The sequence below is a fragment of the Rosa chinensis genome, chromosome 5 (assembly GCF_002994745.2).
Source record: "Rosa chinensis cultivar Old Blush chromosome 5, RchiOBHm-V2, whole genome shotgun sequence".
Classification (NCBI taxonomy): Eukaryota; Viridiplantae; Streptophyta; class Magnoliopsida; order Rosales; family Rosaceae; genus Rosa; species Rosa chinensis.
This window is the reverse complement of record NC_037092.1, coordinates 51,093,669-51,119,824: the sequence shown is the minus strand read 5'-3', so window position 1 is coordinate 51,119,824 and position 26,156 is coordinate 51,093,669. Positions and strand designations below refer to the sequence as shown.

The window sequence follows — 26,156 nt, the reverse complement described above, 5'->3', positions numbered from 1 at the left end:
ACGCTCGAAGGAAGCCTCTCGATTGTTCCCGATCAGTTCCCGGTCACCTCCAACACTTTCTGTAATTGTTTGGATACAACAACATCAACTTGATTGAAGAAACCATTAATGTTGGGGGTGCATCTTTTTAATTGCTATCACTCACAGTCCCAGTTTCACTGGAAAATTGGAAGGTCACAAACTGCCCTCTACAGTTGCAAATGTGAAACAATACTAAAGCACCTATGACTATTAAAAATGAAAAAATGACTGCTCAATCAAGAATGTTTTATTGTTACCTTTATTTGTAAAAAATGTTTCGACCTAGCATAGCTCTGCTAGGGTTGGGAGAGCGCCGCCTTCGGGCTTGGCCTCTCTGTACCGTTCTCCATCCTGCGTGGAGTACACCTTCGGCATCCCCTTTGGGATTGCCCAAATCCATTCCTACTGTCGCTGTGGTTTCTCTATGGTAGAAGTTTTTCGGGCCTTCATGGCTGTCTGGCGTGGAGGCTTGTATTTTATCAGATCATTCTCTTGCTGTGCAGGCACGTGCAGCCCCATTGGAGGTGCTGTGTTGCGGTGGCTCGTCTAGGCCTAGGCGAGCGCGACTCAAACATCATGATATGATGATGGCGGCGGTGCTGGCAGATCGGGAGGATCTTGGTGGGTGCAGTTTTCGACTGGGCGAATTCCCATGTCGGGTCAGCAACAATCTCGACATGGAGAGCTTTTGGTTGTTCGGCGTCTGGATGCTTGGCTGTCCATTTGGGTCTTGTGGCAAGACCAAGGTGCAATGGTGAAGGAGAGACGCAGAAGAGAAGAAGCCGGTGGTACTGCAGCAAGGAACGGCTAGTGCCAGTGAAGGTCTCCATTGCTGAGTTTCTCCCTCCGGTTTGCTCTCCTCCCTCAGGCGAAGGCAGGGCGGAGTTTTGCTTCAGGAGGAGATGGTAGCGGACGTCGGGCTGAAGCCACGATGCCCAGATCAGATTAAGGTGGGCTTGGTATTTTGTCAAGTTTGACCTGTCAGATTTGATCACTTTGGATTTGGGGCGGATTTGGATCGGTATTTGGGACCCGGGTTGTATTCAAATCTAGATATTGGATCTGAGACAGTTGCTCATGTTGATCTGGTATTTGTTCTGGTTCTTGGGCATTCGTTTGCTAATTTTCGAGTTTTTGACACCCTCCGGTTACTTTCGAGCTCCAGGTGAGCGAATCACCTCTCCTAGGTGATCATATCACCTGCTACGGTTACTATTATATTTACACTGCTCTCGTGACATATGCAGTGCAGCGATGTCGTCCGACATCAAGTCACATGGTTACCTTTCATTTTAGATGTGTCTGTACATCTTACAATCCTTTATTGTTTTTTCTATTTTTTAGATGCGTTTGTGCATCTTGTTATGCTTTATAGGTTTTCTTTTGATGTTTTTGTATCGCTCCTTGTACTTCTCAGTTTCACTTAATATAGTTTGACGTCTTTCCCTTAAAAAAAAAAATGTTTTATTGTTTTGCATCTTGCTATTTTTATTATTATCAAAATAGAGATTTTATATACACATCCCTAACTACTTAATACACATCCTAATTTTTTTCATTTCAAATAAAAATTTATTGGTAGAGAAAATGACCAAAAGACACATCTATATTAGATTGATAGAAGAAAAAAAATTAAATGAATTGTGTTGTCTCTTCTATATATCTCTTTGGTTTGTTCTTCCTAACCCTAACCTTGCACACATCAACATTACCATCATAATCGTCTAGCTATATTTGTATATGTCTAAAGAAAAAATGAACATGAAATAATTGTTCAATTCATATACATGCAATCATGAGTTAGAGAAGCTAATTAATTTATTCAAGATGTAAATGATTATTCATCTGAATTGTTATTCAATTCCTAAAATAAGATGAACATGAAATCATTATTCACCTCTAGCATGAAAATAATATATGTCCTTTTATCCAATCCTATTTCTACACATTGAGAAAAAAAAAAGAAAAAAAAAGAAGAAGATCTAATCCCATCAAGGTCTTCAATTATGGTGTATGGCACTGTCTTGATCTTGGACACGAGGTTGATTGATTCAAGTCAACACCATATCTTGGATTTGTTTGAGTGATTGATAATGGATGTTGGTTTATGAAAATTGAGGGTAGTTTGGATATTTTTGGGTTGTGTTTTTAGTAAAATATTATGATAAGAAATTAAATAGGCGGTATATTGAGTAAGATGTGTGTATTAATTAGGGATGTGTGTATTAAAACTAATCCCAAAATCGTTGTCGATAAAAAAATAATAATATAAGATATTATGCAATAAAAGAAAAAACTTTAGGCAAACAAATAAAGAACTGTTGTGCAATGAAAGTTTTGCACCTCATATGGTGACCATGGGATACCGTTAATTAAGTTATTTTTCTTTTCAAAGTATCAAAATTTATTTCAAAGCTTATGTAATTTAAATTTATCGATATTTATACAATATTTGAAATATTTTCAAAATTGACTATTGCTTACTAGTATTAATCGTTGTCATAATTTACTCCGTGAAATTTCCATTCAAATTTTAATAAGTTTTGACTACTAAATTAAAAATGAAAAATTGTCATTGAAACCGAAAATTGGTTGGACTAAGAGCACAGGTGTGATTAGTATTTTTGTTGTTGTTGATTTTGTCAAGGAGAACCTAAACGCTTCCTAGACCCAAGATAAACTCTTGCGGCGAAAATTGGTCCGACTAAAAGCACAAGGGTGATTAGTATTCTTTTTGACTTTGTCAAGTAGAACCCAAAAACTTCCTAAGTTCAAGATAAACCCCTTCAGGGCATGTGAAATGATCCAACTGTGCATTGCAGTATAGTATTTGGTCACTTTGACAGCTTCAAAATTCCAATCTAGGTTGGGGAGAACACCCAATTAAGCAAGAACCATTAGGCCACTTACAGTAGTTGGTGTGATTAGTATTTGATATCTGTTTAAATGAAAATTATATTTACCGATAGTACAATCAAGTACATATTTAATGATATCAGATATTAATATTTATTGTTAACAGTATTTTTAATAATTAAAAGATAAATTTGAAATTATCCAACCGTCCAAATGTTAATGCAAGTGAAATGCGGTGCTCAGAATCATACCCCTCTTTACAAAAAGAAATTTGATATCATTCATTTACCCTCGATCGGCGAAGACTGTCCAAACAAGACAAAGGTTGATGCGATTGCAATAGACGCGCCGCATGTGAGCTCTACGATGAGGTGGGCCACCACCATTTTCGGAGGAATAAAAAACAGCACGCGGTAATGAGAAGTGGGTATTACACGCGCGGTGAAGCAGAAGTGATAGAAGGAGAAACACTTTATTTGCCCTAGTTACATGAAATGAATGGGGAGTTGTCATGTGACTTTAGAGTTGAGAGAGCCCATAAAATTACAAAAACTAGAGAACAAAAGTCTTTATACTCTCCCTCTATCTTTATATTTTATTGCTTTAATTCTCACACACAAACAATCACACACTCTCTCTCTCCTCCTATGTGCCATTCAGCTATTGTTTGTGACTGATTATTGGAGTGAGAGAGAGCCAGCGAGAGGAACCCACCTCAGTTTGCTTTCAAGGAAACACATCGAGGAAGCCTTTGGTTGTTTTTAGGGAGAGAAGAAAAGAGATAAAAAAGAAGCGATCGAGTTCGGAGAAGGAAGAAGAAAGAAGCAGGGAAGATCCATGATTATGATGAGAGAGAAAGGTTACTGGGCACAATAGAAGAAACAGCAGAGGAAAGGTCGTTATTGCATTTTCTTTCTTGCTCTCTTTGTCTGGCTCTCTCTCTTTCTTTCTCTGTCATTTATTCATTCATTCACTCAGTGGTACTGGATCAGTGGATTAGTGTGAGCATTGGGCCGGCCCCCACCCAGAAGCTAGAGAGAAGCACAAGTCATCTCCCTATCGCTGCTCTGCTCTGCTCGATCTGTGTTGGTGATCAGAAAACCAACTCCTTTACACATAAAAGCCAAAGTGGCAACGCAACCAGAAGCTGCTGCTGCAGCAGTAGAAGAGAGGAAATAGAAAGAGAAAGCAAAAAAAAAAAAAAAGAAAAAAAGTTAAACTTGAGCTAGATGAAATGAAATGAACAACCTAGCCTTTTTTCCCATGTCCATCCATTTCGATCGATCTATTCTTTTCTTTTCTTATTGAGTTGCAGAGACCCCACTCCACTCACCACTTTGTTTACAAACACATAACACCCAGACATAGATATTAGCAGTGTTGACATGCACTTGCTGAAATTCCTATAGCTTCCATGGATTCGGAGAGCTAGCCTAGCTCGGCTCTGCTCCCGATTTCTTCTTTTTCTCTCTCCTTCCTTCCTTCCTTCCTTCCTTCCTTCCTTCCTCTTGTCCTCTTTTATCTACTGATCAGATGACAAGAAGAAGAAGATAGTATATAAATAATTCATGAGTTGAGATCTATATATATATATATCCACCGAATTTAGCTGTTGTTGTAAATTAAGGGCTTTCAGTTGTGGCTACCACAAGGAGGCTGCCTTCAGATTCTGGTGCTTTTGCAGACTGGGTGGGGGGCTCATCAGCTTCGTCTTCGGCTAACGATCTCTGTCTAGGCTTCAATGCTGGGCCTACTGCCGGACCCTCCCCCTCTGCCTCAGCCGCCATGTGGTCGTCATCATCAGGCCCTTCCAGGCCCATCAACTACGGCTTCCCACCGGAGATGGGTATGCTCGGCCTTCGAGACGTCTTCCTTGTTGCTCCAGCTGCAGCCTACCACAATCATCCGCACCACCACCACCACCACCACCACCCCCCGCACCATCAACAAGACCTTCTCTCATCTGATCATAATTCCATGAATGGCTCTAATCCCGCCACAGCTCTCGGCGTCGGCGTCGGCGTCATTCCACTCCTCACCACCACCCCTTGCCTGGGCCCTTCCAATACCAACATGAATGATGACAATGATGATGATGATGATCACAACATGCTGAGCGGTCGCAACAGAAACAGTGCAGGTGGAGGAGGAGGAAGTATTCACTTGTGGCAGCAGCCGACCCAGCAACAACACCAACTTTTCCTCAAGAAAAACCAGAACCTTCACGGTGGCGCCCATTTGATGGTTCAAGGTGGTGGTGGTGGGAATTTTGGTGCCTCGGCGGCATCGGCATCGGCATCGGCATCGTCCGCTCTCACTTGTCAAGACTGCGGGAACCAGGCCAAGAAAGACTGCAATCATCGGCGGTGCAGGACATGCTGCAAGAGCCGTGGTTTTGATTGTACCACGCACGTGAAGAGCACGTGGGTCCCAGCGGCTAGACGCAGGGAGCGGCAGCTCATGTCCGAGGGAGTGGCGGCGGCCGGGTCTTCTGCGTCTACCTCGCACACTAATAATACTAGTTCCAATGCCAAAAAACCAAGACTGGTTACTTCGCAAAACACAACTCCCTCTCATACGAACTCCACTTCAAACACTACGCCACCCAGAAGCTATGACAGTACCTCCAAACTCCAACGCCAAGGTTCTCTCTCTTTCTCTGTTACTTTGTTAGCATCATCAAATTCATAGTCTACTTGTCGTTGTGGGTGAATTAATTGATCTGATCAAGTGGGGGTACTAGTAGTGCGGCTTTTGAAAGTTGGAGTTAGTTTTTAATTCATAAATACTTGCACATTGTTACAGATGGTGGTTTTCCAGAGACAATGCCGGGCCAAGTACGGGCGCCAGCGGTTTTTAAGTGCGTTCGAGTAACGGCCGTGGATGATGGTGCAGAGGATGAGTATGCCTATCACGCTGTCGTCAAAATCAACGGTCATGTGTTTAAGGGGTTCTTGTATGATCAAGGGGTTGAAGGTCAAGGTAGAGATCATCATGGCTTCCCAAATATTTCTGATTTGCATTTGGGTGGTAGAAGCGGAGGTGCCACTAGTACCCCAACTGGAAGAAATGGAGGTGCTCCAATACTCGACCCCGCGGATGCTTATGCAGCCGCTGCAGCAGCGGCCTCCACTAGTGGAGGATTGCTGCTGGGAGTGTCAAACTTTGGTAACTCAATAAATTAAATTGATGATCGGTAATCATTCTTGTTCCTGGTTTCAGGTAGTAGATTCATCAATGAAATGAAAGTAAATCTATAACATAAATTAGTCAAATTTACTTCTTCATGAACTAATTAGTTTTCTTATATAAATTAATCTTGTATGAAGAATGATCATCCAAACTAGTTTCCTCAAGTCGAGTATACATACATACATTCGCATCGCAGCAATAACACTTGGGTGGAGGGTTTATCTCATGCGAAAAAGCTGCAAGTCTGATCTTTGCCTAATCTTATAATTAAGTGAATAGAATATTTATATATATATATACAAGAGAAATTAATCACTTCCAAGTTGTATTGTTTTCTTCTTGTAAGAAAAGTTATTTACAGCGCATGTAACAAAAATAGAAAAAGATGAAAAATTAAATAAGTAATTAACAAACTTTTCTTCAGTATCATAGAGGAAGAGAGGTTTCTATTATTTTCTTCCATTTCTTAATTTCTCCTTTCCCATAGTAGTAGTAGGTGGCTAGCTTTCTTCTTATCTCATTTTTCACCTATTCTTATTAGTGAAATGGGATCATTTGAATGGAAGTTATATGCTTTCTTATTAATTATATGAAAATTTAGGCAAGCATATATATATTAACAAAAAATATAGAAAAATATTGATCAAAGAAGAGATGTTTTTGTTCCTATTGACATATACTTCTTTTCTCCCATAATGGTAATAGTTTGTTTTCTTGCTATCGTCTCTTTCCTCTTCATCAAAGTCTTTTGCTTGTCAAAGGTGAAATTCACAGCATAAAGCAATTTATTTTCTCCTTTATGGTACAACTATTATTTTGACTTTGTGCGCACTATTCATTCATGTGCCACAGTACAAGGCTTATAATTTATTCTAACTAAAAGTAATATCTACACTAGCTCACAAGTCGCAACGCAAATCCCCTTAATTAAAAGATTTTGTTTGTGAGCTCCATATATTAATTTCATCTGTTTTGTTAATTTGGGCTGTCATGCATATCTATATTTTCGGTCCTGGTGCATGCCTGCTAGCAAATTACTACTATTCACTGCTTAGCTAGCTGGCATAATTTGATTTGGCTCTACTTCGTCTTCATCATCATTATCAAAGCTAGCTATATCGAAGTGAATGAATTGGATCATAGTTGAGCAATTGCAATCCAAACTACTGCTGGCTTTATGCTTTAGGGCTTTAGCAAGTTTGTAGTACTTTGTTGTAATGTAACCATCCTTGATTTGTTTCCGACTAGAAGAAGTAGTTCAATACTGTCTACTTCATGTCCTTTTCAAAATACTAGCTACCTTTACATACGCTAGCATATTGATCCATCCTCTCTGCACTACTGATCATTACTAACTATTAGTTGTTTGGTTCAAAGTTTAAATTCATTTCCTTATTTTGAAAACCTTGATTGATGATTGAATGAGTAACTCCTTGTGTGTTCATTACTATGTAAACCCCAAGTTCATGATCGATCATAGCTAGCTGGGGTATGTTTAAATGTTTCCTGTATTGTATGTCATTTTCGCTTTTGGCTTAATTAGCAGCGATGAATGTTAGCTATATTATGCGTAGAGAATATGAATGGTGGCTTCTTTATTCGTTCTGATGGCTTGTCTATGTTTTGTTGGAACTAACTTTGCATACATTTGTTCAGACAAGAAAAAGAAAAGAAAAATAATTCCATACATTTGTTGACAAATTAATCAATCAATCTATTAATCAATTAATGTTTTGATTAATACTATTAAGAAGCTGGTGTGTCTAAATTCAATGCCTGCGTATATACATGTGCTAAATGGATTTAGTTCTCTTACCCTCGCTCACATGCTTTTCACATAGCTAGATTGCATTCATCAGGTGGATTTCATTCACATTATTTTCTAAAATATCTGTATATCATATATTAATTAATTCATGCCACATATGCTGCTGCACATGATATATCACCTTCTTAGATTCCATATACACTAGCGACTTATGTGAGGCAACCAGTCACCCAGATTTTGATGAGTAGCTAGAACTAGACCAGGTAACAAGTAGCTGTATACCCTAAATATATGACATGGTTCATGTTAGGTATATATATGCCTCTTATATAAGAATGAAGTTTATATTCTTTACTCAAATTTTGAAGTCTGACCGGTGTGTTAAAATAATATTTTTTATTTTGTTTTCCTTTTGGGTATGTTGATATTATCTAGGTTTCGTTGAGATGAGCATATATGCAGGATGGCTAATAGTCATACTCAAAGCACTAGTAGTCATACTCATGCAGGATGGCTAATTTTTCTCAAATTCGTATCTATGCTCCTGAAATTTAGAAGATAAAATTTTCTTCAAGTGTCATCTTGTGTATCAGATTAGAAACCAGGTCGTACGTACCATTCATAAATGAGTGGATTTTGATACAAGTATTCTCAATTAGCTAGGGTTAACAATAGTCTGTTCGATTGCAAAGTATGCATGCAAAAATCTTATCCCTTAAAAAACTAAATGGGTCCACAGTATTCGAACAGTGGCATTTCGTGAGAGGAATCCCACAGCACTGCGGCCCGAGTCAATGAGAAACCGACATGTCATAACATTCTGATAACTTATTAACTCGAAAACGCAAGGCATTTTGGGTGCAGGTTGTTATTTTACAAAACATTTTCTTTGAGCGTATCATTATAGCAACTCGATGAAAATTTGTTGTTAGGCCATGTCATGGCAGGGCACCGATGCTAATCGAATAACTCATTAACTCGAAATCGCAAGGCCTTTTGGATTTAGTTTGTATTTTATAAAAATATTTTCTTTGAGCAGATCATTATAACAACCTGACGAAAATTCGTTGTCAGGCTACATCATGGCGGCGCATCGATGCTGATCAAATTGTCTCCTCATTGCTGTCTTTCCATTAGGCTCAATTTTTCCACTTGTCGAGTGTGGAGAGAGAATTGAAGCTGCTGAGAAGCTTCGATGCTTCCGACGAGTTTTTTATAATTTCCGGTGATTCCGATCGCCGATGATAATGAACAGGGTATGAAACTTGATCTGGGCTTCAAGTTCTACTTGGCTATATACCTTAAATCAATATTTAGTTGATTATTCAAAGAATGGTAATTGGGATACAATTTGGCACAACCATAGTTATTGTGAATGTGGTAAAATTGTTATTATTCCATCCTAAATTCGTAATAATTTCTATTAATTAGGGTTGGGTTGTTGCACGTAGAACATTAATTAGCAACTAATTTTTATATGATTTTTTTTTCAAATAACTACAATTACAACATTGAAAACAATAAGTAGAAAATAAAAAAGCATATGAAATAAAAATATAAAATATTAAAGATTTGGGTTTTTATTTTTATAAATGAAGCTTCTATTCATAACTCTAAAATTGGCGTTTGAACCTCTTTTTTTTTTCAAGTGATACTAACTCATGTCAAATTACCAATAAAGACACAAAAGAGAAAGAAAGAAAAAATAAAAAAAATATTTTCCCTTTTAGAGGTATGAAATCAACAAATGGTCATCCTCATGCCATTTTTTCCCTTTTGTTTTCGTTATGATATTCATCCTTACCAAGTAGTGGAGAAATCAACAGACCAGTACCTCAGTTTGCAGTTCCTCGAGTTAATTTCGGATATGCAATATTCTCTAACCAAAACACAAACAGACCACTTTCGCTTAAAATCATACTCATCCATCGGAGCGTACTGTTTGAGTAAATATATGAAACGAGGGAATCTTAGGAAGTTGAAGAAATGAACTACTCTTGGCCTCTAAAGATGCGTATGCCTACAAAATACAACAATAAGCAAGGGGGGGGGGGGGGGGAGCTATCAATTGAAAGATTATTATTATTATTATTATTATTATTATTATTTTTCAGCTTAGTTATATCAAGAGTAAAATAATATTGTGAAATGTTCAAAAATTGATGGAGGTCTAACTACCGATTTTGGAGGTATATGAATAGAACACTCTAAAAAAAAAGTTTTTATTGATATTATTGGATGATGGGTATTATGGAAAAAATTAGGGAGGTGTAGATAGCATATTGGTTATTTGTAAAAGTAAGTTGGAGGTCTATTAAGTGAGGATGTATGAATAGAAGCTCTATTTTATAAATTAAAAAGTATGTGTCTAGAAAAAACCAGAAAATGAGTACTAACGCATTAAAGTGGCCAAATACTACAGAGAAATTAAAAATACCATAAAAAATCAAAACAAGGCCAAGATGAATCGAACCTGGGTCTTTCAAACCAAGTAAAAAAACGCTCATCACTAGGCCACATGGTTAGCATGTTGTGCGGTTAGAACAAATATATATAGGGGTCATCAATGGGCTGGGTTGGGCTTTAACATAGTTATGAATTTTTTTAAGCCTGAGGCCTGCCCAAGGTCAGGGCCAAGAACCTAAACTCCAGGCTTGCCCGAAAAGTGACCCTAAACTCCAACCTCACACGTTAATTTCAGAGTGATCGAGACCTCACTCTAGATAAGATCTGATATAAAGATCCTATCCAGAGTGAGGCCTCACTCTGAAATTAACGTGTGAGATTGGAGTTTAGGATCACTTTTTGGTCATGAATCTACATCTCAATCTTTCAGTTTTTAGGTACTAATGTATAGATCATCTCTGCAAATTTTCAGCCAATTTGATGATTTTTAAGGTATCTAACTCACTTAAACCAATGAACGAACTGAATCTGTCCACCCTGAACAGTACTAGTTTTAAGACAGTTATCAATGCCTTAACGACCATCAATTTGGCTGAAATTTGGCAGAGATGATCTATACATTAGTACCTAGAAACTAAATTGTCGAGATGTGTATATGAGACCGAAAATTGACCCTAAACTTAAATCTCACACGTTAATTTCAGAGTGATCGAGACCTCACTCTGGATAAGATCTGTGTCTATATATATATATATATATATATATAAATAAACTTCTTGATATTTTAAAATTAGATGACTGGAGGCCTGTTGGTGCTCGGTGGCCTCAGGGCCAACCCTGGTTATTACTATAAACTAAAATGGTTCTCAATGGGACATGGATGATGGATGCTTTGCTTGGACTTTTGTAATCAAGGACCACGATTAATCACATTCAAGCAACAACACAAAAAAAAAAAAAAAAAGCGCCACAGTCCAAATTATAAAAAAAAAAAAAAAAACGTTCTAGCAGCTTTGTTGTTCGGGATTTAATTGACCAATTGGTTCACTTGCCAAAATTATTTAATAAAATATTTGCATATAGGTGAATTTCTAGCATATGCCCCAATTTCCATGAGAAACGCTGCTCAAGAAGTGAGACCTGGAATTGTGCCTTGTCGCTTACGAGTATCTCCACTTTTATGTCAATAATTAAAATCAAATTCAAAATATATGGCCTATTGGGTATGTTGTTATTTTGCAACTTACTCTCCACCTGACATGTTTTATTCAAACGATATTTTATTATATCTCCAACTCTTGCAAGCTTTTTGTATCGAGAAATTGAATCATAATTGGAGAGAAGCTTATTTTGTAATAGATGCCATTGTAAGTACTGGTCATTCAGTTAATGTTCCTATTCTGGATGGAACCTAACTTTTAAATGCTGCTAATGCTTTCCATCTAGACCATCTGAGGTGTGGTTGTGCATCTAGATGTTGTAATTTATTTTTCTATTGAGAAAAAAAAAAACTGACAACCAACACAAATTAATATGCAGGTCCCCTATGTTACATTATTTAGAAAATTTCTTTGGTACAGTACTTGTGTAATACGGAAAAAATAAGTACGTGTATTATTATGAAATTTCATGTAATTGCTGTCATTGAAAAATTTAGCAAAGTAGTTTAATATCTTAATTTTTTAGGGGCAATTACATATAATGCCATTTCTGAATATTTTTTAGCCATAGGGCCACCAACTAATTTTTTTTTTTTCTCATAAGACCACTAGATTAAAATTTGTGTTATATTTTGGATATAAAAATTAACATATTTACGTAAACGCTATTAGAGTAAAAAGTCAACAATCATTCTCTCTCTCTCCTCTCCGGCGAGGTTTCTGGTGACCACAAAATCTACTGTCACTAACACAAAAAACAACTGTCACTAGCAACAAAATCTACTCTGACGAGGTTACAATAGCTACTCCAGCAACAAAATCTACTTTAAAGATATCAGAGCTAACGGATTCCATGTGGAAATGCATACTGAGAATGGAAAAGAGTTCATTTGCATTACCTTTAATGATTGCAGATGAAAACGCATATTAGAGAAGCTTATGTGTCAATCTAGTGGACTTTATGTCACTACAATTCGACTTATTGAATCCAATAATGTAATAAGAGAAGATCTCTTTGATTCTGACATATATTGGCTTTGGCATGACCGACTAGGACATCCTGGTCGTGATATGATGATCCGTATATTAACAACTTCACATGGACATCCATTCTTTTGAGCGAAACGAAGCAAGAATCAAAGATTGATTTTTGGACTTAGTGTGACCGTCGTTGCAGCCGCCTCTGGCACCGCCGCAGTCCACCGCTGCCCAAGGGCCGCCTCTATCCCCCTTGACAACGCCATAATGGCATCACCCATGGTCATGGTGCCATGGATGCCACTTCCCATGGTTCCAATGCCATGATGGGTGATGTAGTCACAAATTTTACTTCTAATAGCGCTTAATACGCTTAGGCCCAACCAAAATCCTCATTAGTTGCTTCTAAGGCTCCTCGCTCAGTTTGCAAAGCCTGTTCCTTAGGAAAATTAGGATCGAGACCGTCGTAACCAAAGGATCCAAAAATACTAATTCCATTCTTACACAGAATCCAAGGGGATATCTATGGACCAATTCAACCATCTTGCGGACCTTTTAAATACTTTATGGTATTGGTTGATGCGTCAACACACTGGTCACATGTCGCGCTGTTGTCCACTCGAAATGTTGCATATGCTAAACTCCTAGCCCAGATTATCCGTCTACGGGCTCACTACCCGGACAATCCAATTAAGTCAATTCGACTTGATAATGTTGGGGAGTTTACATCAAAAACGTTAGATGACTATTGCATGTCATTGGGGATTGATATAGAGCAACCAGTTCCCAATGTTCATACCCAAGATGGTCTCGCGGAAGCCGCTATCAAACGACTACAAATGATAGCAAGGACATTGATTATGCGCACCAATCTCCCTGTTTCCGCTTGGGGATATGCAATATTGCACGCGGAGCCGGTTATTCGTCTAAGACCTACCGCCACCCAACCTTATTTTGCATTACAGCTAGTGACTGGTTATGAGCCAGATATGTCGTACTTACGCATTTTTGGGTGTGCCATTTATGTGCCTATCACAGTGTACTAAGATGGGTCCACAGATACGAATGGGCATATATGTTGGATATGAATCTCTAACTATCGTCCGCTACCTTAAACAGTTGATAAGCGATATCTTTACCGCTAGATTTGCAGATTGTCACCTTGATGAGACAATCTTCCTGTCGTTAGGAGAGATAAGAACATAGATGTTTAATAGGAACGACAAGAATTATAGTGGTCTGTCCCCACTATGTCTCATCTCGATTCCCGTATCGCACAGTCCAAACTTGAAGTGCGACGAATTAACGAGCTCCAGAAAGTAGCAGACACTCTACCTGATGCGTTTTCTGATGTTGCCAAAGTGACGAGATCACATATACCTGCTGCAAACATGCTTGCAAGGATTGACATCCCAAATAATGGATGTAATGTCGCTCCTGAGGTACCAGGAGATGGTGCCACTGCCCATATTGGTAGTGATGTGGCGTCTATGGCCGCAGGTCCTGTGAGAAAGCGCGGTAGACCGATTGGTTTGAAGGATACTCACCCTAGAAAGAGGGCGAATGAGGCACAAACAAATCCTTTGATCATCGATACTCAAAATCAGTCCCATGAGAATGTTCTAGATTATGGTTTTGTCCAAAAGACATCTTTAGGAGACGCCTCAAGGTCAGAACCTACTCTTGAGAACGTAAAGATCTCTGTAAATTACCCTAGTGTACATGAGACGTGGGAACGAAACTCCATCATCATTGATGATGTATTCGCGTACTATGTAGCACGTGAGATTATTGAGACCAATGACATCGAACTATGCTCCGTTAATGAATGCCAACGTACAGCTGATTGGCCAAAATAGAAAGATGCGATCCAGGTAGAACTTGATTCTCTAGCGAAGAGAAAGGTATTTCGGCAAGTTGTGCCAATACCGCCCAACACCAAACCAGTTGGTCATAAATGGGTATTCATTAGAAAACGTAAAGAGAGAAACGAGATTGTAAGATACAAAGCTCACCTTGTGCCGCAAGAGTTCTGACAACCCCCTGGAATCGACTAAGAGGAGACATATTATCCCGTAATGGACGTTATTACATTCCGCTACCTTGTTAGTTTGGTAGTTTTCGAAAAACTGAACATGCAGCTCATGGATGTGGTTACTGCGTATCTATATAGGGATCTAGATACCGAGATTTATAAAAGGTTTCAGATGGACTTCAATTACCCAAGTCAAGTGGCTCTAAACCACGGAGCGCGTTTGCAATAAGATTGAAACGCTCACTATATGGATTGAAGCAATTCGGACAGATGTGGTATAATCGTCTAAGTGACTACTTGATTGGGAAGGGATATGTTAACAATGAACTATGCCCATGTGTGTTCATAAAAAGAACAAGTTTCGGATTTGCAATAGTAGTGGTGTATGTCGATGACTTGAACATAATTGGCACCCTTAAAGAGTTAAGGGAAACCGCTGAACACTTGAAATCCGAGTTTGAGATGAAAGATCTTGGGAGAACACGTTTTGCCTCGGTTTGGAACTTGAGCACCGTGAAAATGGTATTTTGATAAAGTTAGCTTATACCCAGAAGATACTTAGGCGTTTTAATACTGATAAAGTTAAGCCTTCAAGCACCCCAATAGTCGTTAGAAGTCTTGATCTAAAGAAGGATCCATTTCATCCAAAAGATGATGACGAAGATGTGCTAGAGGCAGAAGTGCCCTACCTAAGTGTAATAGACACATTATTGTACTTAGCTCAATGCACAAGACCGGACATCTCTTTTGCGGTGAACTAGATATAGCTCTGCGTCAACACGACGCTATTGAACTAGTATTAAAGATATCATTTGACACCTAAGTGGTACGATTGATATGAGCTTGTTCTATTCCCACATAGATACAATGGATTCATACCCATCATATGTAAGGAAAATCACCAACAGTTGTCTGCGTTCTCTTTCCCCATCCCAAAACGACATAAGTGTTTTGGAAGGTTTTGCTGATGTTAGGTACCTCTCTGACCCACACAAAGGTTGTTCCCAAACTGGTTATGTATTCACCATGGGGAAGACCGCGATATCTTGGAGGTCTACTAAACAGACCTTAGTCGGTACTTCTTCAAACCATGCAGAGATTATTGCTCTTCACGAAGCAGTTCGTGGATGTATATGATTTAGATCCATAGTTACACATGTTCGAAACAATTGTGGTCTGAAGTCTATCACAGATGAGCCTACCAGCATTTATGAGGATAATGCTGCTTGCATTAAACAAATGAAGCAAGGCTACATCAAAGGCGACAATACTAAGCACATATCGCCCAAGTTCTTCTATAATCAGCAACACACAGAAGCTCCTCAAGATCAAAATGAACCAGATTCAATCTGAGGACAATGTGGCAGACTTGTTTATTAAGTCATTGCCCAAATCCACGTTCGAGAAACATGTTGCAAGCATTGGCTTGCAGAAGTTATCCGAATTCCTATGATCGTAGTCATCAGGGGGAGACACAGACATCAGGGGGAGATGTCTACATGTTGATCTTGAAACGTGTAGTGTGTGTTGTGCTCTTTTTCCCCTTCGACTGAGGTTATTTTTGTCCAACAGAGTTTTTGTTACTCGACAAGGTTTTTAATGAGGCAATGAGAGGAACACCACGTTTGGGCCACACAAGGGGGAGTTCAAGTAAATCCAGATTTTGTGTCTCGCCCAAACTCAAGGTTACTTGCTCTAGTTGAAATATGGTTAGAATTAGAGATAATCTCAGAGAATCTTAGAGATATCCAATCAATGTATGATTACCTTTCCTTGTAATGCCTCGTAATCCTCTATATAAAGAGGCCCCTATTATCAATGAAAGCACATCAATTTCTCTCTCAAATCTCGATTCCCTAAAACATGCATAATATTTTTGAAAAATATGAAATACAAATTCATTTTAAAAAAAATACATCATTACTTATATTATTCGCGTTTGATACAAAAATCTATTAGAGGAAATATCAACGGTGACAATATTTTTTTTTTTTGAATAAAGAGCTGGTGCAGCTGCCCTCAAGCCTTAATTAATGAAACTGTGGGGGGGGGACATTAAGCCTAAACCCCTGATTACAATAAGCATCTAGCCGAAATAATATCAGGAATCTCTACAGAAGACATGTATTCCAACAAGCACCAACTAGTAAAGAGTGCACTACTAACTACTCCTTATGAGTTGGAAATAGTTTTTGACTATTCAGCTGCATTACTGTGAGCCTGCACTTGAATTTTGACATATAAAATGAAGTTAAAAACTTAAAAATTAATATTTTAAATTTGATACACGTGATATTTTCAAGAGTTTTGTACGTAGTCAGTTTTGTATCATTCTCTCTCGAAAAAAAAAAAAAAAAACAAAAAGAAAAATAGTGGGCCAGGAGAAACGTGCAGACAAATATGGTGACATCTCATCGCATTCCGACGTGTTGACTCTTCTGGCCACAGTCCCAAAAGACCGGAACATCGAAATTGGATTTAATTTTTTTTTTAAATTTATTTAATTAAAATAGGACGAACCAAGCAATTTATGTCATCCACAAACTCACGGCTCTGTTTCGTAGGGCTTTCCATCCCTAAGGAGGGCCTCTCTGCGTGTCTTCTCTTTCTCTCAAAAACTTGTCTCAGTTACTAAATAATAATATGTAGCATAGAAGAATCAGAATAATTTTCCAGCATCTCTATATTATATTCTAGGGAATATCTATATATCAATTCGTTTAGAAGCTTGGTTTGAGATTTCTCAGGCAGCATATGATTCAAGTTAGATCAGTAGAAAAACTTAGGCAGGTTATCAAATCGATCATGACTTCAGTCATCAACGTCGACGGCCACGATCACCTACCCTTGGATCTTTGCAATTCATCCACCCATCAACACCAGGTACCCTCTTGCCGCCATCAGATCCAGTTCACGTCTTTTATTTATTTATAATTTTGTAAATTATCTTCGGATTTTTGGCTCAATATGAATAAATTTAATTTAGTTTTTTTTTTTTTGGTTTTCATTGATTGTGAGTTTTGGGGTTATTGTTGATTTTTCAGGGGGAAATGGAAAGCAAAGAAGATAATTGTGAAAAGGGGCGATGTGGGAACCATGGTGGGGTGTGTGCAATATGTTTGGATGAGATTATGCTTCAGGAAACGGCTCTTGTAAAAGGTTGCGAGCATGCCTACTGGTTTGTCTTACCATTCTCTTTTATCTCACTATTTCCTTATGCCTACCGGATCTTGACTACTGCATTGTTGCTTTTCTTTTCCGATCATATATCTTGGTTTCTGCATTTAGTGTTAGTGCCCGTTAATTTATATATAATGCTGCTTTGTCATTTTACTTGTTTGGTCTTGGCTTTTGTGGAATTTTGCTTTTTTTCTTTTTTGGATTGAATGCCTCTTGATTTATTTTACAATAGGACACTTATCTGTTTGTCTTTCTCTGGGGAAAAAGGTTAATCTGACGACTGCGTGTCTTTAGATCGACAGAACTAGGGGTTTTGGTGTGTTTGGATTTCTTGAATGAATTGCTATGTTGGATTTTGCTTAGACTAGTCTGGCAGGGGTGTGTGTGTGTGTGAGACACGGCAGGTGAATAGAAAGATAAATATACACGTGCTTTCAAAGGCTTTCCCACAACTTTCATTGTGATACCAGATTGATTTTGATCTATCTGGTGCTGCTGGAATGCTTTATATGGTGGTTAATGACGTTGAGACAGTGTACTTTTAAACCATCTCTTTTCCCTGATTAAATATGGTTTTCCTTATCAATGTGCAATCAATTATCCCTTATTTCTTCAATATAAAATTATATGTAATAATTTGTTTATATTGATAGCATGTTGGTGTCCAAGCCTCAGCATTGTGACATTTTGGGTATTTTACAATTGTTGTGGTAATAAATGAAATGGAAAATGCAACTTTGAAATTCTTCATTGTGTTTCCTGTGTGTCATGCTGTCAAAGCAGTCCTTGCTGCGGACTTGATTGTTCAATATTTAAAAGTAACTGAGAAGGTGACTGGAAACATGAAATTGACCAGACTTAGGGGAGTAGTTTTTACTTTGCTTTGTGTATGCTTTGGATAATCCAGACAGAAGGTCTGTTTAGAAATGTGTGAGATTCTGTTCTATACTTCTTGTGCATTTGGGGAAACCTTGGTGATAGTGCTACTTTACTAAAAGAACTGATTGCTTCTCTATTTTTCTCATGTGCAATCTTTCCTATTTGGCAAAGGATGGGAATCTCGTAGTTATTTGTTAACATATCTTTTTGTGGTTGTTAGTGTGTTTCATTAGATCTTTTCTCTCTATATTCAGCTTTGCACCCATGTTTTGAAAAATTTCATTCATTTTTCTGAATAACTGAGTGTTTCATACTCAGAACAATGGTAGTTTTTGCCCTGCTACAATCCTTTTGGAGCTTTCAAGAAATTAAATAATTACTGTTGTTTAATCTTAATGAAGCATCTAACAAGCGAAGCAAGACAGTAAGGCCCGGCTTGGAAACTGGGCTTGGGCTTGGATATAGATTTGAGACTCTAATCTTAAGATTTCAACATTTCAACGTTTTGTTGTTTATATTATATCCTGAGTCCTGAGATGGAATGAGGAAAATTAGAAGGATTAAAAGCACCCGAAATCTAATTTTATTATGATTTGCCCAAGTTTCCTGTTCATTTTACTGGGACTGAGTGATATACTCTGATATCCAAGTTAGAAACTAATTTCAAATCCTTGGATCTAAGCTTTTAAACTTTGGGATGGATTTTGATCAAATTTAAATTTTCATGATCTAAACTTTAAAAACAAATACAAGATTAGGATTTGATCTCCAATAAAGTACTAACGTTCATAAGAAACCTTCCCTTTTTTTTTCAATTTCTTTTTCAATTATTCTTTTGTTTTAAAAATTGGCGTTTGACTTTGGTTTTCATAATTTCATTGTGGTTCTGTGCAGTGCAACTTGCATTCTTCGTTGGGTGACATACAGCAAATCACCCACCTGCCCTCAGTGTAAACATCCATTCGAGTTCCTGAATGTCCATCGGTCACTTGATGGCAGGTATTTAAAGGCCTCCTTTTTTTTTCTTTTCCCAGAAAAGGATAAATATAGTTATGAACTCTGAGCAAGTACTCCCTAGCTTGAGAGGGGGAATATATTTACGCATATAACAGTTCACTGATAAATATTCTGGGAAGATTTTCAAAAAAGTTTGTATTACACCCAAAAAGAGAAGAAAAAAGAAATGATAATTGATACGAATGTCAAGGATTGAAGGTTAATCTTGACTGGCAACAGGTTGCTTCAAGTTTATTAGGGTATTCACATAGTACATACTAGGACATGCTATTTGTTAGTAATCAGTTGGCATGCCTAAAGAAATGCCTGTGCTGTAATCTTAATCACTATGTTGGCTTTACAGCATACATGATTTTATGTTCGAGGAGAGTGTGTGTCTACTGCTTAGAGCCACATGGTTTGAGCCTCTAGTTGTGGAGGATCGCGAAGATGTGTATGCATATGATGATTCTGAAGATTATTATCCCTACGAGGATGAAGAGGATGACCTAGATGAAGCTTACTTCAGCAGTTCATCGAGTATCCGTATTGGTAATCGAAGGTGGGGAGATAATGGGTATGTGAGCGCTGGACGGCAAGAAGCAAGGCCTGTTCACAGATCAAATATCCAGGAAGCAGGTGCTAGTTCTTCTCGTGAACCTAGAAAGAAAGAGGCTTCAATGGATAAAACTGGGAGACGGGCAAAGAGGGCACTTAAGCGAGAAGCCGCGGACAAGGCTGCTGCAGCAAAACATGAGCTGCATTTGGCAAGGTTGGGCCGGAAGTGATTCCTACAACATCATGTGCCAGATCCTCAAACCCCACCTGTTCTCATGTACAGTTTCCATGACTTTTTTCTTTGAGTACATTTCAAATTTGAAATAATGTACCATTAAATTGACCACAAAAAGGGAAAAAAAAAATAGTGAAGAGGACACCGTCAAGTAATGACTGACTGGTACACTCCATTGCATCCTTTTAATGTTCAGAAATCTAGTTACGGCTTCATTACAATGCTTTGCTTTCCTACCGTGCTGTCTTAATTAATTATTGATAATTTTTTAGGCCATTTCAGTCTTTGTTCTTGGTGTTTGATGAGGAAGTCTATGCAGCAAGAAGCCAACAGAAATTCAAAAATTAAAAGAGCTTCCCGCTTCAAACTATATGGATTTCTTTTTATGAAATGGAAGTCCCAAAGAAATGGCAATTGTTGGCCACCATTTTTTTTTTCTCTCATTAAGTTGGAGAGTTTCTTGCTGAATAATTAATTGAAGATATTCTTACAGAAGTCATCCCTTAAAAGAGAACCAGTAAAGCAACATTAGACATTGTTGCGAAGGCTAACACAAATGGTGATTGGCTTGAACGTTCCGTATGATTCTCACTTTGTCAGGCTTTTTGTCCAAGTAGTAGCTGTTAAAGGTTGAAGAAGTCCCATAAAAAGTTAAGGCTTATGCTCCAATGGCAACATTTTACTTCGTTTTCGTCATTCTTGATCTTGTTTCTTTGGATCAAATGAGAAACTTTCATTGATAAAGCTTGGTCAATTACAACCATGAGCCTCCGCTGGTCTTCTCTCTAATGCCTGTGTATCTCAATTGGCACGGTTTTTTTTATCTTGACTTGCAAAACATGTGGTTCTTATTTCAACCGGAAAAAGTGATGCGACCCCATGGAATTTTTACAAATAAGGAGAAAATGATGCAACCCCACAGAATTTTACAAATAAGGAGAAGGACTTTTACCCTACCTCTTTTGTAAAATTTTTATTTGTGCTCATCAAAACTAAGAATCCTGATTACTAATACATATCAAGGGCAATTGCTTCCGAATCTTAACCTGTATTTTGGAGGTAATGGGGCTGTTGAGACATTTTGTTCCAAGAGAGAGTTGCCTAAAAATCCTGATTACTAATATATATCAAGGGCAATTGCTTCCGAATCTTAACCTGTATTTTGGTGGCAATGGGGCTGTTGAGACATTTTGTTCCAAGAGAGAGTTGCCTAAAAATCCTGATTACTAATATATATCAAGGGCAATTGCTTCCGAATCTTAACCTGTATTTTGGTGGCAATGGGGCTGTTGAGACATTTTGTTCCAAGAGAGAGTTAGAGTTGCCTTGTGACTTTGGAAAGCATCTTAGTGAGCGAGAAAAGGTGGAAGATGGAGGGCCTCCAATTAGCTTAGTGGAGCAAGTTTAGAAATTGAAGTGGAAGCTGTAATGTCAAGCAAAGCAACCCCCCCCTCCTCTTCAGAAATCACCATCATTCCACCCACCCCCTTACGAAAAAAAGGGCATGAGGAAAAGGTTGTTAAAAAAACAACCATAATATTCACATCAACATCATCATCATCATATTTTTCTTCCTTTGTTTGGCTTTCTTCTTTTCACTCCCACCACCTACTCCCAAACCCACCACAGAGCAAAGCAAGCTCCACAATTCCACTGTAAGTCTCTCTCTCGCAGCTCAATTGGCATTTCTTTCTATTGTAAAATGCTTTGCTTCAATATATAGATTGATTGATCCTGAAAACTTGAGTAGAACTGTTATAGTTGTAGAAGCAAAGGCTTTAGTTTGTATTTGGTTAGGACGTCAATTTGCTATTTCTGTCCTGACATTGCTTCTTCAAATTCTCACGTTTTAAGCATGAAACAAACTTACTCTTAAAATGTTATATTGAGCAATCATCTATATCTATATCAAATCTCTTTCTCTTCTGTTGTTGTAGAAGAAATATTCTTGCTACCATACCAAGCAGAAATTAGTATTATTATATATTACCAGGCCAGGAAGCTATTCAATGGAATCATTCAGTCAAACAACTGGATTCCGGTACAACCTGAATCCAAACACAACAGGCGGCGATGATGCCGAGTTTTCAGGGATTCTTGACATCTATGCTCATCATGCTAGGAACCTTCACAACATATGCATCTATGAAAACCAAGATGTCTACGCAAAATTCTCTCTTACTTACAATCCAGATGAGACCCTCTCAACTAGGATCATCAATGGAGGTGGCAAGAATCCAGAATTCAATGAAAACTTGAGGATGAAAATCACTCAAATTGATGCTGTTCTCAAATGTGAGATTTGGATGCTTAGCAGGGCCAGAAACTATATGGAAGACCAGCTCTTGGGATTTACTTTGGTCCCAATTTCGCAAGTGATTGGGAAAGGAAAGCTGACTCGAGATTACAGTCTTTCTTCCACTGACCTCTTCCATTCCCCAGCTGGAACCGTCCAATTGACTCTCTCTCTCATCCCATCTTTGCCTATCAAATTGTCTGCTAACTCATCCATAACTTCAGAAGTAGTATTGCTTGGTCGAAAGAATTCAGAAGAAGTAATGTTAGACCCAGTTGAGTATTCGAGGATCGAATTCCCTGATATCAATGCAGTGAGTCAGAATCAGCAAATGGTGACTCAGTACTTTGACTTGGCAAAGCACAAGCATGGTTCTCAAGGACTAGCTGCATCATTTCTTCGTCTTGGTGCATCTCCTGATCAGGACTATGAAATGATTGTGAGCTCATCGCCGCCTAATGAGAGCATCCACAACTCTGGCTTCTTAAGTTCCACCACAACAAGCTTGAGTGATGACCGGAACAACAATTCTGCTGATTCAGTCGAGCAAAAGAGTCGTGTGGCTTCTGTCACCAGTGGAGTAGCTCATCAAAATTTTGCTGCTTGTCCAGACACTCCAACCTCAAGAAAGGGAATAGAAGCCTCTTCCGGAGATGAAAAGTCGAGTTTCTTGGGCAAGGAAGATGAAGAGGAAGAGGAGATGAAGAAGGATCAAAAAGTTGGTTCAGGTCAATTTGGTCAGGTGTATTCTGCTCCACATGGGAATATGAACTCAGAGGCTGAGCAATCTGCAATGCAGCAACAAATAGTCGACATGTACATGAGAAGTATGCAACAGTTTACTGAGTCTCTGGCAAACATGAAGCTCCCGATGGATCTTGATAAACCTGAATGTGAAGACCGTGGTGAAGTGATTCCGAACAACAACAACTTAGAACTTGATAAAAAGAAGGATGGATCAAGAGTCTTCTATGGTAGCAGGGCCTTCTTCTGAGTCTGAGTAGTAGCTAATTGATTCTGTAATGCTCTTGAGGGTACAAATTAGTTTATTTAGAAACAAGAATGAGGTTTAATTATTGTTAACATTCTTACTTTCACAGGCTGCATTGAATTTCTTAGAAATTTGTATAACTGTTATCCCTTGTTTATGTGAATAGCTGCTTCATATCCAGGTTTCGTTGTTGCTTTAACTACAACGACCAATTGTTAATGTCTGCTAAATCTGCCTAATAGTGTGTTAATGTAATTTACATTTGTGTTCTGGAGAGATTTTGTTGGTTACTGATCATTGTTTTGGCCGTAAGGATTCAGGAAATTTTCCTTGATCTTACAAACAATATATTAAGCATGGTCTTACAACTCCTATAATTAAGTATAATAACTAACAGGAGACTTTAGGTGCAATTTGTAATATCGTAAAGCGTTATCCTTGAACTAGCTAATATTCCACAGCCATTAATGAAATGAATTATTACTGTACAACTGCAATAATGTGCTGCCTTATCCAATAAACTTGAGTAACAAGCTATTGAGGTCTGACCATGGCGAAGAAGCTGAACAGAGCGATCCTTTTGACCCTAGTGGCGGTGACAATGATCTCAAGTACTATTGCCGGATAAATTTATAAAGTAGTTATAAGCTCTGCAATTGGTATTGACAATTAGTTGCGTCAGTTGATCTCCAGTTGTTATTGATCTAGCATGTGTTAAATTTAGACATTAACTTTGCCAAAACTAAATCAGACCTTAGAAATATAAATGAGATCGAAAGATGACAGAAGAAAAAGGATGAGAAATACCAAGCAGCAAACTGCAAATAGCTTACAAGATCAGTGAGAGGTCTACGCAGTCTCCTTGAAGATCATCAATGCCCTACGCAGTCTATTGGTGGATGAAGAAGAAGAACGAATATGCAGTCCACGATTCAGTCATCATCATCTTTTGTTTCATCAATCGCGCAGCAGTGGAAACAAAAGAATAACTTTGTTGAAGAGGATAGAGAGAAATGGAATCAGTTTTCCAAAAAAATAAAGAGAGTAATGGAAAGCCCAACAAGCCCAAAGGCCCAATCTATTGGGTCTAGTGACGTGGATATCGTTTAGTTTAATAGTTTATCTTCATTGTTTTGGGCCGGTGACCTATAAAAGCATCTCCAAAGTGTGTCAAAATTAAATTTTAAACCTGACCTAACAATATTATTTTGCTAAACTTCAAACTTCTTCTCCAATGGATGGTTAAATAATGGTTGTTTTGCATTCTCTCCAAAAAACTTGGACCCTGCGTTTAGGGTTTGCGACTTCCTTCTCGTCCGGCGGTGGTTTTCACCATGCCGGTATTAGGCGGCTACCGGGCGGGGACTTGAAAACTATTGCCTTGGTAGTCTCATGGGTGGGGTGATGTTTGAGGTTTCGAGTGGAATGGGTGACAGTGGAGTTTGGTTTTTAGTCGGATTAGGCAGGTATGGTGGGCGTCGATTGCTTCCAAGATCTGTGGCGGCGCGCATCTTCAGCAGGGGATTTCCAGGGCTTGTGGCGGAGTGGCTGTGGCGGTTTTGTGGTAGATCGGTGTGGCGGCGAGGCTCTAGTGGTTTGGGAAAATCATTGTGGCGGCGTGGCTATGATGGATCTGCGCGGATCGTGGCTGATCAGTTTTCTGCGCGATTTCGTGAAGGAGGTCACGGCGTTGTTTGATTGGGAAACATGGACGGCGGCTGGAGGTTAGGGATGGGGTGGCGGGCTCGGGTCATCCTTCTGCTGCTGGGCCTTGAGCTGAGCCCAATCTCTTGGGGCTGCTTGTTTGGCTTTAAATTGGGCTGGGGTGTTTTGCCCTAGGCCCATTCCTATGTTTTTTAGTTTATCTAATTACAATAATTCCTTGTATTAGGAAGCTATACATTTATGTGCATTCTATGTACCTCTAGCGCCTCTGGAGTAGTACCAAATGAGGGTTCTCGCTCTGTCTACGTATTTAATTGGTCTAATGAGTAGGTCTATAGCTATGTACCACTGTGGGTACTACCACTATCTTCTTGTCTACGGCGGAAAGGTATGTAATGACATGTTCTGGCTTTTGTTGCAATATATTAGCACCCGATTTGGGTTTGATTCAAAATGGATGGTTAAATAATAAAAATATTTTATTTCGTTTTAAAATTATTTTATTTAAAAACAATTAAATTTATTTTATCACTCATTCTCCTTCTCAATTTTTCGTTCTATTTTTTTTTTTGTGTTTTCTTTTTACAAGAATAAATATCAGATGCCTGAATGCCTCAATTGACTCCTTAATTCTTTATTTATCTCTCCTTCTGACTTTTTTTTTTAATTATTATTATTTTTAAATTTTTTTTTTTACAACCATCAGATGCCTAGAGGCATTAGATTACTAGTAGGCCTGACACTGTGTGGGTTTTGAACGGGCCAACACGGTAAATCCGGAGGATTTGCAGGTTACTAGTTGGAACCCGTGAATAGTTTTTTTTTTTACCCGTTGGAACTAGTGGTGGGTTTGGTTGTGTTCAGTTTGGTTTTTACACTAAATCGAGAACTGAACCGAACTTGAACTTTAGTTCAATTCGGTTCGGTTTTCTATTTTTGA

The 26,156-nt window shown here is 38.4% G+C and overlaps 3 protein-coding genes across 4 annotated transcripts; all 3 read left to right on the top strand.

Annotated features, from left to right (window-relative positions):
* Positions 1-3,405: 3,405 nt before the first annotated feature.
* Positions 3,406-6,172, top strand: LOC112166874 (protein LATERAL ROOT PRIMORDIUM 1). The gene is made up of 3 exons (XM_024303797.2): positions 3,406-3,772; positions 3,870-5,521; positions 5,683-6,172. The coding sequence occupies exons 2-3, from the start codon at positions 4,663-4,665 to the stop codon at positions 6,060-6,062; spliced, it is 1,239 nt and encodes a 412-aa protein (XP_024159565.1). The 5' UTR covers positions 3,406-3,772; positions 3,870-4,662; the 3' UTR covers positions 6,063-6,172.
* A 10,794-nt stretch (positions 6,173-16,966) lies between these two features.
* Positions 16,967-20,514, top strand: LOC112202631. The gene is made up of 4 exons (XM_024343630.2): positions 16,967-17,299; positions 17,461-17,594; positions 19,370-19,474; positions 19,836-20,514. The coding sequence occupies exons 1-4, from the start codon at positions 17,171-17,173 to the stop codon at positions 20,257-20,259; spliced, it is 792 nt and encodes a 263-aa protein (XP_024199398.1). The 5' UTR covers positions 16,967-17,170; the 3' UTR covers positions 20,260-20,514.
* Positions 20,515-21,522: 1,008 nt separating this feature from the next.
* LOC112202630 lies at positions 21,523-23,841 on the top strand. Of its 2 annotated transcripts, none has more exons than XM_024343628.2 (2): positions 21,523-21,919; positions 22,258-23,841. In XM_024343628.2, exons 1-2 carry the CDS (start codon positions 21,693-21,695, stop codon positions 23,552-23,554), a joined length of 1,524 nt encoding a protein of 507 aa, XP_024199396.1. In that variant the 5' UTR covers positions 21,523-21,692; the 3' UTR covers positions 23,555-23,841. The 2 variants fall into 2 exon arrangements, with proteins under 2 accessions (XP_024199396.1, XP_024199397.1); XM_024343629.2 differs by having other exon boundaries at positions 21,528-21,919; positions 22,202-23,841.
* Positions 23,842-26,156: the final 2,315 nt, after the last annotated feature.

What these genes read in the sequence shown, in the direction of transcription:
- LOC112166874 (XM_024303797.2), top strand. Translation starts at nt 4,663, where the DNA reads ATGTGGTCGTCATCATCAGGCCCTTCCAGGCCCATCAACTACGGCTTC. An exon ending in CTCCAAACTCCAACGCCAAG is followed by an intron (nt 5,522 to 5,682) that starts GTTCTCTCTCTT and finishes ACATTGTTACAG; the next exon opens with ATGGTGGTTTTCCAGAGACA.
- LOC112202631 (XM_024343630.2), top strand. Translation starts at nt 17,171, where the DNA reads ATGATTCAAGTTAGATCAGTAGAAAAACTTAGGCAGGTTATCAAATCG. An exon ending in GGTTGCGAGCATGCCTACTG is followed by an intron (nt 17,595 to 19,369) that starts GTTTGTCTTACC and finishes GGTTCTGTGCAG; the next exon opens with TGCAACTTGCATTCTTCGTT. An exon ending in CATCGGTCACTTGATGGCAG is followed by an intron (nt 19,475 to 19,835) that starts GTATTTAAAGGC and finishes TTGGCTTTACAG; the next exon opens with CATACATGATTTTATGTTCG.
- LOC112202630 (XM_024343628.2), top strand. Translation starts at nt 21,693, where the DNA reads ATGTCAAGCAAAGCAACCCCCCCCTCCTCTTCAGAAATCACCATCATT. An exon ending in GCAAGCTCCACAATTCCACT is followed by an intron (nt 21,920 to 22,257) that starts GTAAGTCTCTCT and finishes ATATATTACCAG; the next exon opens with GCCAGGAAGCTATTCAATGG.